The sequence below is a fragment of the Hydractinia symbiolongicarpus genome, chromosome 4 (genome assembly GCF_029227915.1).
Source record: "Hydractinia symbiolongicarpus strain clone_291-10 chromosome 4, HSymV2.1, whole genome shotgun sequence".
NCBI lineage: Eukaryota > Metazoa > Cnidaria > Hydrozoa > Anthoathecata > Hydractiniidae > Hydractinia > Hydractinia symbiolongicarpus.
The window spans coordinates 12,027,010-12,046,132 of NC_079878.1; the positions used below are offsets into that span (position 1 = coordinate 12,027,010).

Below are 19,123 nucleotides of genomic sequence, written 5' to 3' on the forward strand. Positions count from 1 at the left end.
TATGTTATGTCGAACAAATGCAGAGGTGTGTTGCATAAGAATCAAAGACCACACAGATTGTTGCAAAGCAAAATGTATCGGAAAAAATAATATCTATCCCAATCGACAGAACGCTCTATTCAAAATTGTAATGCACTGTCTTGATTTTCTGCTATTAAAGCAAATGCTTATAACGTAGTCAGTCACAGCTGCCTACCTAAAATGTCACGAGTAATTTTAGTAATTAGTAGAAGAAAAGGCACCAATACCACAATCCTTCTTGCACCTATCACCTATTACCATGGAAAAATCGATTGTCCGCTAGACTTTTTATGAGTTGGTAAGCTTTTTTTTCATTTCTTATTTGCATATTAAGCAATGGTTTCCAAGCGCAGTCAAGGTGTACAAATAAGATAAAAAAAAATTAAATTGGAGGGCACGTTTTCAGGGACTCTTGTACAGAAACCTTCCGTACCGAAACGTTATGGTTCTGAAGATGATGTAACAGGAAATATTGACGAAAAATATTCTGTATAATATGTATAATTTCCGCATATTAGCTACTGCTATTTTCCAAAAAAAAAAAATAGTTTCATAAGAAACGAAAGCAAAATAATTTGCTTAAGTCATTTAAAATTGATGCCAGTTATAAGTAGTTGCAGTAGTTAGAGAAAGACGCTATGTTGTTTTGGTTTACGAGTCTTAAATAATAGGACTGTTATCTAGCTAAGTAATGGGTATCCGGGAGTTTTTCGGGTTATTTCTATAAAGTAATACGCTTGCCCTCACTAAAATTGCACTGTCAAATCTTAATTCGGAAGTTTTGTTGTTGTCAATGTGCACCATATTATATCTGTACTAGGTTATAAATATAAAGTAACTGCCGCCCATACTTGAACATTGATTTATCTGTTCTAATTCGTTATATTTATTATTGAGCATCCAGGGTTTATTTGAAACGTAATGCAAATGTTGGATTTGAAGCAATTGTTAAAATTTCTTTTAAAAAACTTTATTGTCATAACAGATAAATTAAAACACAAGCTACAGCCGGTCGTTACCCTGTAGTACCTAAAACTTTTACAAAATAAAAAAAGTTAAAGCCTTTTGCGGATATAATATATATCAAGTCATAGCTGACAGTCAAACGTGGTTTAAAACTTAAAGTGTAAAAAGTTAGAGAACCGCCTTGCCACCTACATTTAAATGTTCGAATTGAACACAAACTAAAAACTTCTTTGATTCTGGTTACTTTCACTTTAGCTAGGACTCGTAACAGTACATTAATATTATAGGGTTACAGTAAGACGATATTAAATTATGTCAGTCGGACCTGGATAAAAACAAAAAGCTGTAACCAGCTAGCTAGCTAGCTAGCTATTATCCAGATTCCAGATCATAACTTCAATACATTTTTTCTGCATTTATATGTGGCTAAGGCATTTTTTTAAATGTACTATTTTTGCAACAAGTGAAGAAATTTTTTTTTATATTCTAATATACCAAAACATAAATATCTCATGGGGTGGCAAAAACAGAAGTCTACTTTATGTAACAACTTTGTAAATCTTGGAAAAAATTGTTGTTGTTGAAAATATGTGATTATATTGTCCACAATAAAATGACCTTTGCATGTCACAGACAAAAGGACACAGGCGAAACATCTCTAGAAAAATGTTCTGTATTTTTATAACACTGACTTTCCAAAACAAACAACCCACGCTAACCTAATTTATTATGTAATAGGCACGGTAAATTAACTTTTATTGTTTGTTTCCTTTGTTCTTTTACTTTACTCGATTGTTGTCAGTTTCATTAAAAAATGTTTTCATTATTCCCGCCTTTAATTGAAATTTACAACAAACGTATTTCGTTGAATTTTGGAATCATGTTTTGAGATTTTTCGCATTATGGATAAACTTGTTATCGCACCAAAGCTTCGTACAATATAGCATTTCTCTCGTTCTGATATTTTTTTTTTATTAGACTCAAAAAATAAACAGACAAAAAAAAAAAATAGTTTCATAAGAAACGAAAGCAAAATAATTTGTTTAAGTCATTTAAAATTGATGCCAGTTATAAGTAGTTGCAGTAGTTAAAGAAAGACGCTATGTTGTTTTGGTTTACGAGTCTTAAATAATAGGACTAATATCTAGCTAAGTAATGGGTATCCGGGAGTTTTTCGGGTTATTTCTATAAAGTAATACGCTTGCCCTTACTAAAATTGCACTGTCAAATCTTAATTCGGAAGTTTTGTTGGTATTTTTTTGTTTCTTCAATGTGCACCATATTATATCTGTACTAGGTTATAAATATAAACTAACTGCCGCCCATACTTGAACATTGATTTATCTGTTCTAATTCGTTATATTTATTATTGAGCATCCTGGGTTTATTTGAAACGTAATGCAAATGTTGGATTTGAAGCAATTGTTAAAATTTCTTTTAAAAAACTTTATTGTCATAACCGATGACAGAAACAAAAACACAAGCTACAGCCGGTCGTTACCCTGTAAAACAGTCATCCATTTTTTAAATTTTACAAAATAAAAAAAGTTAAAGCCTTTTGCGGATATAGTATATATCAAGTCATAGCTGACAGTCAAACGTGGTTTAAAAATTAAAGTGTAAAAAGTTAGAGAACCGCCTTGCCACCTACATTTAAACGTTCGAATTGAACACAAACTAAAAACTTCTTTGATTCTGGTTACTTTCACTTTAGCTAGGACTCGTAACAGTACATTAATATTATAGGGTTACAGTAAGACGATATTAAATTATTTCAGTCGAACCAGTATAAAAACAAAAAGCTGTAACCAGCTAGCTAGCTAGCTATTATCCAGATTCCAGATCATAACTTCAATACATTTTTTCTGCATTTATATGTGGCTAAAACATTTTTTTAAATGTACTATTCTTGCAAAAAGTGAAAAAAAAATTTTATATTCTAATATACCAAAGCATAAATATCTGATGGGGCGGCGAAAATCGAAGTCTACTTTATGTAACAATTTTGTAAATCTTAAAAAATTGTTGTTGTTGAAAATATGTGATTATATTGTCCACAATAAAATGACCTTTGCATGTCACAGACAAAAGGACACAGGCGAAACATCTCTAGAAAAATGTTCTGTATTTTTATAACACTGACTTTCCAAAACAAACAACCCACGCTAACCTAATTTATTATGTAATAGGCACGGTAAATTAACTTTTATTGTTTGTTTCCTTTGTTCTTTTAACTTTACTCGATTGTTGTCAGTTTCATCAAAAAATGTTTTCATTATTCCCGCCTTTAATTGAAATTTACAACAAACGTATTTCGTTGAATTTTGGAATCATGTTTTGAGATTTTTCGCATTATGGATAAACTAGTTATCACACCAAAGCTTCGTACAATATAGCTTTTCTCTCGTTCTGATATCTTTGTTTTTATTAGACTCAAAATAATAAACAGACAAAAATATATTCTATATTGTACTCTGTACCGTGCGATAACTAGTACGTTAAAATCGAGAAGCGTATCCGCAGACGTTTATCTGGCCAGACACTTTTTGTTAAAAGGTATGTTTTGCATTTATCATTACCATCGAATTTGCTACCCTTATTTTCTTAACTGATTAAGCACTTACGTAACGCATTATGGGTGAGCCAACCTTAATACACAAAAGTAAGTGAAAGTTGACATTACTTCAAAAATTAGATCCTAAGTTCGCTTTTTATAGCACTTAGTGTTTAAACCTGTTATTTACTGTCATATTTCTTGACTATAAGATGGGAGTTGCTGTATGCAAACTGCTAGGGTCCCTACTGTTGTCGTGCTTAGGTAAGGCGGAAATGAAAGTGCCGGAAGTACATTAGGTAATAAAAAAATCAAAAGCAACTAAAGTGATAAAAATACACTATTGTGTTAAAAATACGCTATTGTCTAATGATACTGTAAATCAGCTATTTAAGGTTCCAGCATGGAATACATAGAATTATCAAAGTAACTACTCAAAAGGATTCATTTTATGTTCCTATTCAATGTTCCTTCGTATCAGTATTCTCATTGGTGGACTCTAACTTGTAGATTACCAATGTCATATAGCTTTGCAAATTGGTAAAAAACTCTTCTAAGTTGTAGATCAATGCATAGCACTTAGCGTGTATTGGTTTAACGGGGATCTTGAAGTAACGAAGAAACTCATTCGTTTGGGAGACTATGTCATACCGGTCATAACTCTGGTCAATGCCATCGTATAACATTTCAGGAAATGCGACTATTAAATTTTTCAGCGATTTCAACATTTCACTGAAGCGGTTGTAATATTTCAGAATATATTCCAGCAGCGGTCCTCGCGTTAACTCTTTCTTCAAATCTTCCACGCCATTATAAACATCTTGATATCGCTCCAAGTAAATATAGTACACCATAAACGAACGAAAATCCATCGGGTCTTTTGGCAGAGCACTTGTTACATTAAAAATGTCAAATTTTAAATTCTGCAATTTTCGGACTACTTTTTCGTTTTTGGCTCCAAAAACTTCTTTTTCGTAAGTGTATCTAATATCAAATACATCATTCCTGTTTTCATCCACCTGTTTATTTAAATCGTAGAGCACCTTAATCAGGTGACGGTGTTTACTTTTGCTGTCGATAGGTGGCGTTGGTTTAATTAAATTGGTACTGATATCTTTCCTTTGTTCTTCATCATTAGGAACCGAAGATTGTTGTTCATTTTTGGCGCAAATAATTTGACATGTGGTTACGAAACACTGAAATAAACATTTGGGTTTATCATTAGTAAACGTTAGTCACTTTTTTAATAAAAAACACGTCTTCTTTAATGTCAATGTATTTCTGACTAACATTTTCATTTCAAAAATTGACCACTTTTTCCCCTTTTGACAATTTGGTACCACTGAGAATGCTTTTTATTTAGACCTGCTTAAAGGATTTATTTAATTTACAACAAAAATGCTTGTTACCTTAAGTTAAGAGAATATGCTACAAAAACATAACATTGCCTTTATTTTCTTAATAAGACTTTTGAATAATCGGAATGAGTATTCTGTTAATCAGTTTTAAGCTTGTAATTTTCCATACAATTCACTTACCAATAGGAAAGCAAAAGCACTTGTCTTCATTCTAAATCCACAAACTTTATATGCTGTGTGTTGTTCGTCATAACACAAACTTAAACTACTTTAAACCGGAAGAAGAACAAATCAAAACTCATAATGGTATGATTTTTTTTATCTGCATGATTGATTAGGTATTGTACTGTCTTCGAATCATACGTGGTGATTGCAGGCTATCAGCTAATAGAAGAACTAATCAATATAATCATATTAACAAAGTAAATAAATAAATGAAAAATGAAATTAAAGAATAAATATTATAGAAATATCATTAATTAAGTATACCTGTTTTCTTGCCCAGAAAATAGGATGATACATTGGTTGGCGTGTATAAGGGAATTTTAATAACATGGTACTTTCCCGCTCTTAACAAATTAAAATACTTCAAAGAATATAAAGTTCGCAATTGAACTTCGCAAATGTTTTAGAGTTTTTGTCAAAAAATAGTGGAATACATTAAGTATTTAAAACTTTTAGAGCAAAAATAGTTTGTCGAACTATTTTTAGACAAAAATTATTTCTAACCTTTCTTTTAATCTAATCTTTGGAAGAATTTTGAACGTTTTATCGAGACCAAAAAAGCTATCAAACAAGGATATTGTATACCATGCAATGTGGAGATTGTAAAAGCTGAAGAAGGAGAAAAACAAGATGGCAAACCAACGATGAAGAAATTGTTTTCATCGACGATAATAGCCACAGGGATATGCGCCTTGTGCTAACAGACTGATTGTGTTCGTGTGTCTGTGACTAGCAAAGAGGATGTGTTTATTTTTCTTTGATGTCGCCGAAAAAGTTATGTCTCAAATGTTAATCGACAAATTAAACGTCACGACGTCAAAAACATGAATTTAACATCAATAGCCTAAATTTAAATTAACGAAGCCATTGCAATACACATATAACTTTTGAGGCCAAATAACTTAGAAATGAGCTGGTGACGTCAGACATTTTTCACTGCGTGGGTAAAGAAACCTGGGACCAAGTTGGGTAAGTTTCCCAAACCTAGGTCTCTGTATCCGTTGCAGAATGCACGGGTTGATGACGTTATTAAAAAATGAATATCTGTACAACCGGAGTACATGATCCTATACATTTTCTGTATCAGCCTTCCAAGATCTATACGGTGATGGCATACAAATTTCTAAAAAATATTTGTATTTTGGCGTGTCTTTGCTGACGTTGGCATAATCTTTGCATAAACCTTTAATCTCCTTATTCGTTCATCAAAAGCACGTGGTCCTGTACAATTTTTTATCAGTGTTTCAAGCTGTAAACATTACAGGCAACAAATAAACATTTTTTGCCAAATTTATTTTTGTATATGCACTGCTGACGTCAGCAAAACATCTAAAACAACCTAATTTTTTATTTTTCTTCTGCCTAAGTGGATTTTTCCACGGGCCTAATCGACTAGTTCATAACTAAAATTGTTTGTAAACTTTATTTTAATCTGGTCTCATTTCGGACGTTTTTTCACACTACAAACGGACGGTAATATTTTCGGAAATTTAGCATGCCCAAATGTGTTTTTTTTCTTTATAAACTTAATGTTTACTAGAAAAAATAACGAAACAAGTTAAAATACTCATGAAATGAACTGTCTTTTTCGTCACTTAGGTTCTTCTACTTTTTTCCTTACAGTCCTTCCTTATTAACCGTAGCCTGTAGGTGACATGCTTAAAATCTATTTTATTTCTCCCTAAAGCCATATCAATGTAACTGTCGCCGCGAGTTATAACTGTCGAGTCGACAGTTAAACTGCTGCGCGTTATAACTCTGTTGACGTTTTTCAATATGTCTTAGAAGTAAACTCAATCGTAGTTAACCATTAATTAATCATGGTCAGTAGTCATAAACCCGTCGAAAGTCGAGAGAATTCGGCCTTCGGAAATTCAAGAGATGTCACCCACCGCTAGTTGCAGCTACCATGAAGTCAGATGATACATTTTATGTTTTGATGTCGCAAAAAATTGAAAAAAATCTAAAAATGGTGTCCAAAAATAGTACCTAACTATGACTATATTTAAAATGACGTGTTTTAGAAAACATAAAACATCAAAGTTGTTCCAGTAGCTGTTATGCGTGCTGCATTACAAATTTTTTTGAATATTTTTACCTAGAAAAAGGTTACTATCTATTATGCAGAGGGTTTCTTGTTGGAAAGCATAAAAAACACAAATCTTTTTTTCTCTATATATAATTCTAACTCTATAGTCTGCAAAAAAAATTTTGGTCTTCAATATATTCTACAAGCGTTCAATAAATTATGAGACGTTTTTAATTATTATTTAATTATAATTAGGGAGGTCGAGGAGGGAAGGAAAAAAGGGTTGGGTCGTGCGAGGAGGAATTTCATAATTACAAGAAGAGACAACATTGGACAATATATCTCAGTCTTTCTCTTTTAGTTTAATAAGGGTAAGAGACAGTAAAGGGCGTTGTTAAAAAAGATAGGGCGCATTTATAGTGTCTAAACTAAACAGGGCGGCTCACTACTATAAAGTTGCAAGCACTCATGATATACATATTCTAACCTCTCAGAAAATCTCATAGCATTACTATGTACACTCCACACTTTGTTAAATAAAAATTGTAATTTATAAAACTAACATATGTATATGTATAAAAATATAACATCGAAAAATTGTCAAACAAACGAGAGAAAACATATATACAAAAAAAGAATAAATTACATATTGAAAAACAACAAATCTCTGTATGTTTTTGTGTGGTCGTCATGGTTACTGGTGCTGCCTCCTCTTTCTTTTAATAAATAAAGTAATAGATAAATACGTGACTGAAAGAGATTTTTTATTTTTAGTTGCTAAGCTACCCATACATAGCTGGTCTAGTTTAAATTAGGTGCCTGGAAATGAATTACAAACCCGTCGTCGGTTTTGTTTTGAAAATCGTCTCCATGGTACTCCTTGTGTATTTAACAGATCTGTAAGATCAAGCTGTGTTCTACTTTTTTAACTTCACTATGCATGGCATACAACAAATTCTTTTAACTACAGGATGTGCTCCACTTATTATATATTCCTTCAATAAATAGCCTCACTTTGGCGTACGTATCTTCATTTTGGCGTACGTCTTTACCATAACTCAACTTCTCCTCCAATCAGATTAATACACGTGTACACATATTTTATTTGCATGTATATTTCGGAACAGCTTCTGTGCAAGTATCACATTTCACACTACAGCACCACACAAATTGACAGTTACAAGATTTTGACTCTTGTACTATATCAACGTTATATCCTCGACGACAGCACATTAGTTCACACCCGTCTACCCCTGAAGAACTTATGTTGCATGGACGACCCTTTGTACCACTAATACCCAGGCTGTTGTTATTTGTGCAATAGTCTGGTGATTCGTCATAGTATATAAAGTCTAGAGGCGATGGTGGTAAATACTCTTTATACTTTGGTACAAGCTTTTTGAATTTTTTCTTGCCGTTCTTCTTTATTTTGTATTCAAATTCCATCTCGTGGGCGGAGTCGTATCTGTCTTTCAATTTTTTACCGATCTGAAAAATAGATGGAGGGTTGGTCAATCTCGCTAAAAAAGCGGGAAAACTTTTTTAATATTTCATAAATCTGAAAATCTCCCTTATTCTTCCAAACTAAAACATTAGAATCCTTGCCTAAGATCCTCTTTATTTTTGTACAATATATATATTATTTCCATGGACTTTTTTATGGGTAATAAAATATATTTTCATTCTTTTTTGCAGGCCCCTTGTCGGAAAGACTCGAGTTTCTGTTTGTATATATACTGCCTTTTTACAAATTGAAGTTATTTAAAATGCTCCAAAAATACGTAGCCAATCTGGATTTATTCTTCCCTCAAAAGATAAATTATTACCTCGGGAAATTTTGGTTGAGCGAGCCAACATGTTTTCACGTTGCAGTTTCCAGACATACCATGACATTTGCATCTTGTCCATAAGTTGTGACGAATTATCTAAGAGAAACGATTTGATTGGTTAAAAAGTAGTCAATAAACTCATTGATTCAGAAATCTTAACGATCGGTAAAAGAATAATAATTAATAAGTCCACCATGCAAAATCTGATTGAATCAAAAGAGCTATTCGGAGTACCTTGCTAATTAAAAATGGGAGTCTATGTTGTAATGAAGTAAATAGATATGTGGGTAAAATGGGTAAAAATGGGTAAAACGTTACCTCACGACCAGCTTGGTTATTATGCAAGTTCATTTGTTTTCGTGGATGTCGCTTCTTTCTGGTTAGCACCTCTACTTGATCAATGAATAACTTTGAAAACCATATACCATACGATATAGGGCGGTTACAACCACCCCACTGCCAGCCCGCTTCTGTCTTACCACGAATGCTATTATCACAACGGCAATGCATTGATCTTCCTTCTGCGCATGTTTCAGTCACTGCGTAGGCTACACCCGCTGATGTTATACCACTAATGAAGGCGGACTCACGACTCGCTATAAGAGGAGAATTCATTTCAAACTAGGACCAATGTAATGACCAATTTTAAAGAATTATAAATGAGGGAAAATAATTTTATATAATGATAATATATTAACTCTCATGGTAATCAGAGAGGTGTTTGGAGCAATGAGAATATGAAATATCGAATAGTAATTGTTATCAATTAATATTCAAGAAACCTAATAATTTGAAAAAAAATTCGAAAATGTCCGAAATACCAATCGTCCGAAATTTCGATATATTTTCTAAAATGTTAGTCTTTTTTGCAGTTATAGAACTTATATAGAAGCTCAATATATTAAGAGGGGTAAAGGTGCTAGTTATTCTATTAACTTTGATGTGTCGTCTTTGCTAATTTAAAACTCAGACGACAAAAATTTACATTTTTTAAAGCTTGGGAATAACGAGACATCAAAGTCATCTACGAATAGTTCACGCGATACTGAGCATTGTCAGTTTTATTTTGAAGTGACCGAATCTTTTCAAAACGTCTAATTGCCAAGTTTTCACACTTATTAGCGTCATTATAACCCTTTTACAAAATGGTACCCGAAGCTACCGGAGTAACAATTTACTCACGATGTGAAGACGTAATACCGTATTGTTTGTGCGTCTTGGCATGTCGACACTCCTCCGCGTGTAACAACATCTGGGAATTTGAAAACACGGATAAATTAAAAACTGATAATGCTCATTAGGCCTGATTAAACTTTAACAAATGTATTCCAATGGAATTATTAAGAAATAGAATTTTGACATGTTTTTGCTAAAAATTACATATGGCTATGAAATTATTTAAAGAAATAGTTTTAAAATGATAAAAATATTATTTTTAACTTTCATAACTATCAGCTACGAAAAAACAAAGAGGCTTTCTAAAGTTCCAGAATCACAATCAAAACGGTGAAAAGAACTTTTTGTAGAACAGCCAGCATCCTTCCGGAATAAGAAATATTTTAGAATAGCTTTGTAAATTAGATGTAATTTAATAACCTGTTTGGAATAATACCCAACCAAATAATAGATTTCCGATAAGAAGTTCCTTCAAACTAGTCATATGGGATAATCTCTAGCGAGTTAATGATTTCTAATCTATACATACGAGAGCGTAAAAAAAAGGTTGCTGTCCGAAAATAATTGAGGTTCCAGAAAAGTATTTTTTATTGCTTACTTTTATGTTTAAAAAGCCATTTGGATAAGAAAATAACTGAATTTTAAATGGTGTGGTGAGAAATATCAATTTAAGTTTTGATGAGAGACACATAGCTAGCTAGAATTCATATTTAAAAAAATTAACTGACGTTTATGATTCATAAAAATAAAATTTTACACCAGCAGGTCGATGTGCAACCTCGCCCTAGGGGCTTTTGCTTTTTTGACATAAGACCTGCGGCGAAAAAACTGTTAAGAAAAAGCCGTCAAGTGAGCGCTAGCGGCCTTGACACCGGCAACAAACCCTGGAGACGAGAATGGCCGATGCGAAGAACTAACCCTGCGCAAAAGATACGAAATTTAGAAGATGTTTTAAAAAACGATTTATGTTGTTTCCATAGTGACGACTGGCGACTAACTAGAATTAGTGACAAAGCTTGAAAACATTTATGAAAACTTAAACCTAATATAAAGTTGCCTATGGTTCAACATAACCTCCTGCGGTTTCTTATTAAGCACAATGGATAACATGCTGGTTCAGAGAATCAGTATCTAAGCCGAGCGTAATCGATATGGCAGTAGATTTACGGATTTAAATCAACCTCAGTAATATAATTTTTATAACGGAAAGGATAATATATAAGAGTTAGCTGCCTGCTGGTTTATAAAAGATTAGTGAGCTTTTAAGCAATTAACATAAGATCGAGGAGTATACTCACAGAAATTTACTACGAAGTTGTAAACTCGGTTATAAGGACATGGAGAGGGTTGGAACGAGTCACATGGACCTATTTTGATATATTTCATGTTTTTTTTTTCATTTATTTCTTTATTTTCTATATCAATATATATATATATATATCTTCTTTATTGCATGTAGGATCAATATAACATTTTGAAAACAAAGAAACCCCGACTTGTTGGTCTATAGGAGAAACATTACATCAAAATCTTGCAAGACTTCAAAAGGAAAAAATTAAAGAGCGCATGTTTGAGGAAAGGAAAGAAAATTCCGGATGTAATTCGAGGTTCGCTTCACACAGGAACAGTGAGAAAAATTTCTAATGTTTTTAGTTTGATGATACCGCGATGTTTTTTCTAAGTGTTATAAATAAATGCTTTTGTGAGAACCAAAGAGAAATGCGCAAATATTTTCAACGTCAAAAAGTGTCAAAAAACCATTCCAGAGATATTTTTTTTAAAACAAAACAAAAAAAATAGTTCGCACGTGGGGAGTACTATCGACGTATACATTATGTTTTTTCCCATATGAGTTGAATAATTTCGACAAACATATTAATAACAAGGTGTCTAATTTTTATATCTAAAACAATGTTAAAAATGTGAATTTTTTACATGAAGGGTTGTGTTATGGCATGCAGTACCATGCCATCATAAAAAGTGAACCCGCCTTTCCCCCTAGGATACCAAATATTTACTGATCGATAATACAATTTTTGTGTTTGAATTGAAAAACCTTTCTCAAGCAAAACACTGTTGAATATATTTAAAATCGCATTTGGAGTTGTTATATTATCAAAGTATCCTTCGATTTGGTCCCGATTACAGAATTTGTCCATTAAAATACCTAAATTTAATCTTTTGAATGTTCCTATGAGCACCAAATTATTTTAAGCATACGTGCTTGTGGGAAAAGTTTTTACCCAACTGACCATTTGAATGAAAATTCATCTATTAAAAGTTTTTTAAAGAAATTCAATCAAGATTTTTACTGATATCAGCCGAGTAAATATCTGGACTGAATTTTTTAACTAAACGTGACTTTTACAAATATTTAGTCACGTTTTGTCGACTAATTTCTGGAATAGTTCATAAAAATAACTTTTTAAATCGAAATCCCAATTAAAATAAAAAACGATAATAAAAAATCATACACGTAAAAAAATAGTTTATAACAATTTCCCTTCATGCAACAAGTACGTCGATTTCAGAGACATTTTGGCTCTTAAAAATGAAAAAAAAGTAAAAATAGGCAAACAAAAAATGATAGGTAATGAAAATGGTTGATCGGCAGAAAATTATGCGACAAACTTTGGTTACGTTTAACCGACTTTTTTTACCGAAAACTTATGTTGTTTCAGTTGGAAATTTGTTGCTAGCCTCACAATAAAAAACGCTTGCCTGTCTAATTTGCAACGTTAACTATGTCTCCACATTCAATTTTGAGGTAAAAATAGGTGGAACTTTGTCATGTTTACTTAAAGAAACAAAACCGATCATATTCTTGGAATTTCCTGAATAATTAGAATAACGGTTTTTTCATCAAATTACTGCCATACCAATGTTAGCATCGTACTTTAAATAAGTCTAACTAACATAAAAAGCATTGGTACAAATTAACCGCAGAAGTAAATTTCAAATTGTGTGGTTCTACAAACTCCTGCCCCCTTTCATTAATTAAATAGACAGATAAATTAACACTAAAGAGGTCTGTCTTCATCGATTATCCACCTAATTAATTGTTGTTGATGCATCATAATACACTGTATGCTAATTCGTATGAAAGTGTCAAGACAGCGTCAAGTTGTCCTAAAACACGTTCAGTTATACTGTCGCCTAAAATAGTACCTTTCAGTACTTAGACATTATTTATTAAGTCAGTGCTTAAAAAAGTTAATTTCTGTTCCCAATGTTTATTTTTTCTTGACAGGGTGGACAAAGGATGTTATGGTAAATTTTCTAAAAGCGGCAACGATGAAAAACTCTATCGTAAGTGCTTAAAAATCCAGCCATTACCCCTCCCTTATCCTTGACGTTACCTTCTTATCTGCTAGTTAAATACCCTCTTTCTTGTCATCGCAATACGTAATAACAATGGCAATTATCTCGACATGATGACATTGACGTCACGAAGGTTCAATTCAAAGTCTATTAACAAGCTCAAGAGATAATACCAAGGATTTGTTTTGCAATGGCATGTTTATCCGAAAATTGTCGTCAGAATCTACTGGAAGGAATTTTGCTTGTATGCCAGATTTTACTATCGGTGGTTATGCAGAAAAAAATTTATGCGCAAAAAATTATCTTTCCATTTTAAAAAAACATAATAAAACATAATTATTCTTTCCTAACCAACCGCTACCACGTTTGCTAAATACACATTAAAGTCTATTTAAAAAAAAAAATTAAAAAAAAAATCACAAACCTTTTCGAATCATTGGTCCAAAAACTGACCCTTTCTTTCCTATACTGCAGTTCCACTTCCGATACCTGAATTGCTCCTGACACTCATCTATACTGAGTCGAACACCTTCCCCTACACTTCTGATAAGATCTGTGTAATTCCAACATACTTCGCGTTGGTGTTGGTGCAAGTATAAAGCATTGCATTGATTCCTAAGATGTTTGGAATGGTGTGTTGTATCTATGGCTGATGTTTGGGTACCAAGTGCCCTGAATAAGAATATTAAAATATAAAAATACATTGTGGCTAGTGAATTCAATTAGATATCGTTTGATATTGAAGCAATTGCGAGAAATGGTGAATTTATACTCTCCAGTGGTATTTGAGGCATAAATAGCCACGTGCCTTCGCTTTATTTTGGGACGTGACACAAAAGTTATTGCAAGAGACAAACAGTACCGTTGGACGGAAATAACTTTCTCAAGTGTATCTTTAAAGCTCTCCTTAAAAATATTTTTACATGAAAATCAATTGTAAACCCAATAGTTCGAATGTAGTTCAAAACAAATTCCTTATTTCTCCTTTGGAAATTTTTTTGAACTCTTTCACCTCTAAGTTTAATGCAAATTGCTTGAGAAAGGAGCAAAATTTAAAATTTCATTAAAACTGTCTCCACTGCGATGAAGAGTAGTACAGAAAAGCGTCGCTTTAAAAGAAATTGGGAATGTCTCACAGTTCAAGAGTGCGGTACACCACATAAGAATATCTCAGACGGTAAAATATTTTCAATAACAAACACTTCTCACATAGAAAACACAAGATGAAAGTTTATGCATTGTAGATAAGCATAAGTCGTATTCTATTTTTAGAAGAGTAATCATTTTTTTTATCCTACGTGTATACAACAAGAAGATAACAGAGTGCATGTCTATTTCAAGAACGCAAGGAGCGCGAGATAAGCCGTATCAAAACGTCATAAGTTTTAAGGCATATTGTAACTTCAAAAGTAAAAATGGCGACTAAAAAGATGCTGACAGCAAACAAATAGAATATTGTTGTTGTTGTTTTTGTTTGAATATTATTTAAACGCTTTTCATTTAATTTTTAACATATTTAATAAATTTCAACGCTTTACATATTCCAGCCAATGGGATAGTCAGACACAAAAAATTCCACCAACTTTTCCGGCTGAATGTGTAAAACCCAGAAAAAGCTTTTTGAGAAGACAGAAGCATGTTTTTCAATCTTTTTAATTTTTTAAACTTTTTTAAATTAAAAAGCACGTCAACAAATACATCAAAATGTTTTATAATTTGAGCTGGAAGTATACAGGAAAAACTAATAAAATCTTCAAATCTCTAGTTTTGTAAACTTTTTAAATTCTGTCTGATTCGTCATCTCCCAGGTGTGGCTTGAATAATTAGATAAAGTGACTTAATTTGGTATGGCTAACGTAAACAGGGATCCCTGTGCACAAATAACAAACAAAAATTAAGGATTTAATAATTTAACTTAAGAAACCAGTTTTACGTATCTAAGAAATTCTTTATATCGTAAAACTTTGATTAGAAGTTCTCCTTGTAGTTCAGCGTTCTTACTAAAAAAACTTATGGAACAGAAAATAAAGGCAAACTAAAAATATTAGTTTTATGCCCAGAAAAAAAATTATCATTACAATACATATATTGGTTGTGTTTTTTTTTCATCATAAATGAACGGCTTACTATCTTATGTGCCTTACCTTAGACAGTTAATTATTAAGTATGCATTTCCGGTTCATCGGAAGTCGTCGGAAATTGTCGGAGTGTGTCTGGCTTCATTAAAACTGTGACGGTTGTATGTAATTTTATTCGGCACTTAACTCTCAAACAAGGATATGAACGAAGACTTATAAAAGCTCATGTCGGTACTTTAAAGTCTTTCAAAATTTATTTTCCAATATTTAGATGACGTCACATTTGCCGCCATTTGCTTATTTCCTGTGAGATATTACTTAACAAAAAAGGGCCCCAAATTGAGTGGCTGCAATATCTTTTTTTTCAATATGTTTTTTTTAAGCAATCCTTGGAAAGACAGTGCAATTATAAATTTCATAAATTAAAATTTGAAAATATTTTGAAAAAAAAACTGACAAAACAATCAATGACACGGTGACACTTTATTTCAAGATTGGAATGTCTTCCACATCCCTGTACAATTACGCCGTGCTTTTGACCTGCTTTTATCGTACCGCCAATAATCATAATTATCACCTAAATTTTTAAAAAACAACCAAAAACAAAATTCAATAAATTTGTTTTTTAATAGCTTACAACACGGTTTTCCTATGACTTTAAAACGGTGTTTTATCTTTTTAATTAATTATTATTAGTTAGACTGACATCCAAACTTCAAACATAACCCAGAAGGAACAATATTTTTGAGAATTCAGTAATAATTCATTGGCCTGAGTAAATAAAGTTTTAGAAATAAGATTTTCGGATTAAAATGTCATTAGATTTAATAATGTCAGTTTGAGCTATCACGTACAAAATAAAATAAAAAATATATACTTACAACCAATACATAGCTTCAGCTAGTTGAAGACTAACTAATACAAACAGCAGTAAAACTTTATGGAAACAATCCATATTTATTTTCAGCGTGGTTTGTTAACAGAAAGTTCCCGTACTTTCTCCAATAGTTCAAATCTATTACAATTACAGTTTTCTTCTCCAACAAAGTGCTTGCTACAAAACTCTCTCCAACTTTGTTATTTTCTCATTAACCGATACTTATAGATAATTTATTACTAAAAAATAAAAGAGAAATGGCATTATCATTACGTGGTTGGTTTAATCCTTTACGAAGCGAAACTCCCAAAATTGTAGTTACTCCGGCATGTCTCCTTCTGAACTAAGACTGTACAGTTTGTAAGTCAGATCAAGAAAACACAGCTTTCTCAATAATGTATAAAATCACAAGAGAATAAAATGCAATTAGTCGTATTAGCAGTCGGTCTGACTGTCTATTGTTAGTTTTTTAATGATCGCAAAACATATTTAATTCCATCCTCCTTCTCTGAATACTTTCTCTACTTTTCCTTCACCATAACTTTTATTTGTTCATCTATTTCTCATTATTATTTATACAATATTTGTTTTCTAATTTAATATACATCATTGCATGTTCCTTTAATAGTCAAAAGTTTTACTTTGAGCGCAACCAACTATCGGGTACACGTAAGGAATGTCACAGAATATGTGGCGGTGACTTCAAACGGAGTCTTAATAACAATTCATCCTATTTAGAGTACATATACATATATAAAGGAGTTTTAGTTGTAAGCAAATTCCCTATTGTTTTCAATCTATTGGTCATAAATTAAAGTGATATTGATATGTTACGCTTATTTAAAACATTTTAATAAAAAAAAGGCATTGTGCATTTTAGTTCATATATTCGATTTTTAGATATTCATAAAAGTAACAGAACCTCCTTCCTTCCCGTTTAAAAATAATAAACTTCCATTATCAATACGGTTATCATCAACAAATCTATCCTGCTATGACGTTTAATCAATGTTTTTCCTACAGGAATACCCTTCGAATGTAAACAGGACATTGATGCTTCTATACCCCGGAATAACTTCGAATAAAGTTTACAAGCTTTTGATGTGAAAAAAAGATTTCTAAAGGCGCATGACTTCCCCACGCGTTCACTTGTGTAATCAAGTGCTTCTCCGTAGAGATTAAAGCCCGCAACCTTATCTCTTTGCTAAACAACAGCATTTTATGTTCTCATGATTCCCAATCGAGATAGATTTGCTGTATACGTACGTCTATAAAAGGGAAAATGGTCGAGCGATGAATTTTAAATAACTCAATAAATACGTACGTGTCCACGTAATCGTATTTTTTTCCTTTGCATGCTGGGAAGCATAAACGTTGTTATTGCCTTTTGTAGATAGCATTTGACAAAGATTGGTCGGGATTCTGACTTCGAGTGTGTTCTCTAGCAAAGCGGCTTATATATGATGATTTTAATGATTGCAACATGAAATAACAACAGTCATGGTTTCTCGTCAAAATAAGCGTTATAAATTCGCAATGGGTGCTAAGGTATTTTAAAAAGAAAAAAATTATTAACCAACATAAACATGCAACTATAAAAAAACAACAAACAACCCAAATTTAACGCAGAAATAAAAACATTTAGTGCTACAATACGTCACCCGCTACAACACTTCGCAGCTTATCTGCCATTTATAAACAACAACACTTCGTGGTCGTGATATACATTTTGCTTCATGTATTCGTCATTCAATTTGTGCAAATAAACGTATGTAGTTAAGCAAACATTTATTCCAATCACAAATTTTACTTGATAAATTTCCTCTTCACGCGACAGTCGACTGCAAAAGTTACTTACAGTCTGACGACATTTGCAAGTTTTTTTATGGTTGGCAACAATATCTTTTTTAAAGCATTGATTATCAAGAAGTTTAGGATTTTACTTTGAGACGCTGTGAATGCTCGATTGACCAACGGGGACACTTTTTTTTTCTTTTATGAATATTTGCAAAAAATAACTTTACCTATAAAATCTTCAAGTTATTGCATTCAAATACCCGCCGGCGCTTATTAAGTACCTTATCGGTAAAAAAAAGTCGGCAAAAAAATTAGTCGGCAAAAATAAAAAGTCAGCAAAAATATTAGTCACTTGAACAAAATTAAGTCAGTTCTTGCCGACTAAATTTTTGACTTTAGTCATTTTTTTGTGACTAAATCTTTAAATTTAGTCATTAATAAAGAATAATTGCATAAAACTAATAAAAATTAACAACAAGGAAGAAAATCGGCAAAAAGGTTATCGGAAAAAAAGTTGGGTCGGCAAAGTCGGCAAAAATGTTAGTTGGCAAAAAATATTACTCACCTAGCCAAAATTTAGTCACTTTTTGCCGATTTTTTTCTTTTTTTTTTACCTATAAGGAATTTCGCCTCGGAATGGGCGCTAATTCGAGATGAGATGACGGTACGCCACTGGTTTAAAAGAAGCAGAGATTTTTTGACTATACAAGGTAATGCCGTAACAACCCAAGTAAAACAAGTTTAAACTTGGATTTACGGTATTTTTATACATAGCAAATTTCATAGCAAGCTTACACAGTTTTTGTAAGCACCAATTCAACCCTGACGAAAATGAAGGGTAGATGAAAAAACAGATTTATACAGATTTATACAGATTTATATTAGGCAATAT

The 19,123-nt window shown here is 32.2% G+C and overlaps 2 protein-coding genes across 2 annotated transcripts; both read right to left on the minus strand.

Moving 5' to 3' along the window:
* Positions 1 to 3,701: 3,701 nt before the first annotated feature.
* On the minus strand, positions 3,702 to 5,239 carry LOC130641308 (uncharacterized). The gene is made up of 2 exons (XM_057448051.1): positions 5,080 to 5,239; positions 3,702 to 4,737 (listed from the first exon to the last, which is right to left on the minus strand). Exons 1-2 carry the CDS (start codon positions 5,107 to 5,109, stop codon positions 4,003 to 4,005), a joined length of 765 nt encoding a protein of 254 aa, XP_057304034.1. The 5' UTR covers positions 5,110 to 5,239; the 3' UTR covers positions 3,702 to 4,002.
* A 2,338-nt stretch (positions 5,240 to 7,577) lies between these two features.
* Positions 7,578 to 16,773, minus strand: LOC130641304 (protein Wnt-1-like). The gene is made up of 5 exons (XM_057448046.1): positions 16,439 to 16,773; positions 13,904 to 14,151; positions 9,301 to 9,578; positions 8,980 to 9,078; positions 7,578 to 8,641 (listed from the first exon to the last, which is right to left on the minus strand). Exons 1-5 carry the CDS (start codon positions 16,510 to 16,512, stop codon positions 8,255 to 8,257), a joined length of 1,086 nt encoding a protein of 361 aa, XP_057304029.1. The 5' UTR covers positions 16,513 to 16,773; the 3' UTR covers positions 7,578 to 8,254.
* Between the last annotated feature and the right edge of the window lie 2,350 nt (positions 16,774 to 19,123).

Bases quoted from the DNA above. Each gene is read 5' to 3' on its own strand.
- LOC130641308 (XM_057448051.1), bottom strand. From the start codon at position 5,109: ATGAAGACAAGTGCTTTTGCTTTCCTATTG. The intron at 4,738-5,079 runs GTAAGTGAATTG...TGTTTATTTCAG, and splicing joins GTGCTTTTGCTTTCCTATTG to TGTTTCGTAACCACATGTCA.
- LOC130641304 (XM_057448046.1), bottom strand. From the start codon at position 16,512: ATGGATTGTTTCCATAAAGTTTTACTGCTGTTTGTATTAGTTAGTCTT. The intron at 14,152-16,438 runs GTAAGTATATAT...ATTCTTATTCAG, and splicing joins GCTGAAGCTATGTATTGGTT to GGCACTTGGTACCCAAACAT. The intron at 8,642-8,979 runs GTAATAATTTAT...TCTATTTTTCAG, and splicing joins CTCAACCAAAATTTCCCGAG to ATCGGTAAAAAATTGAAAGA.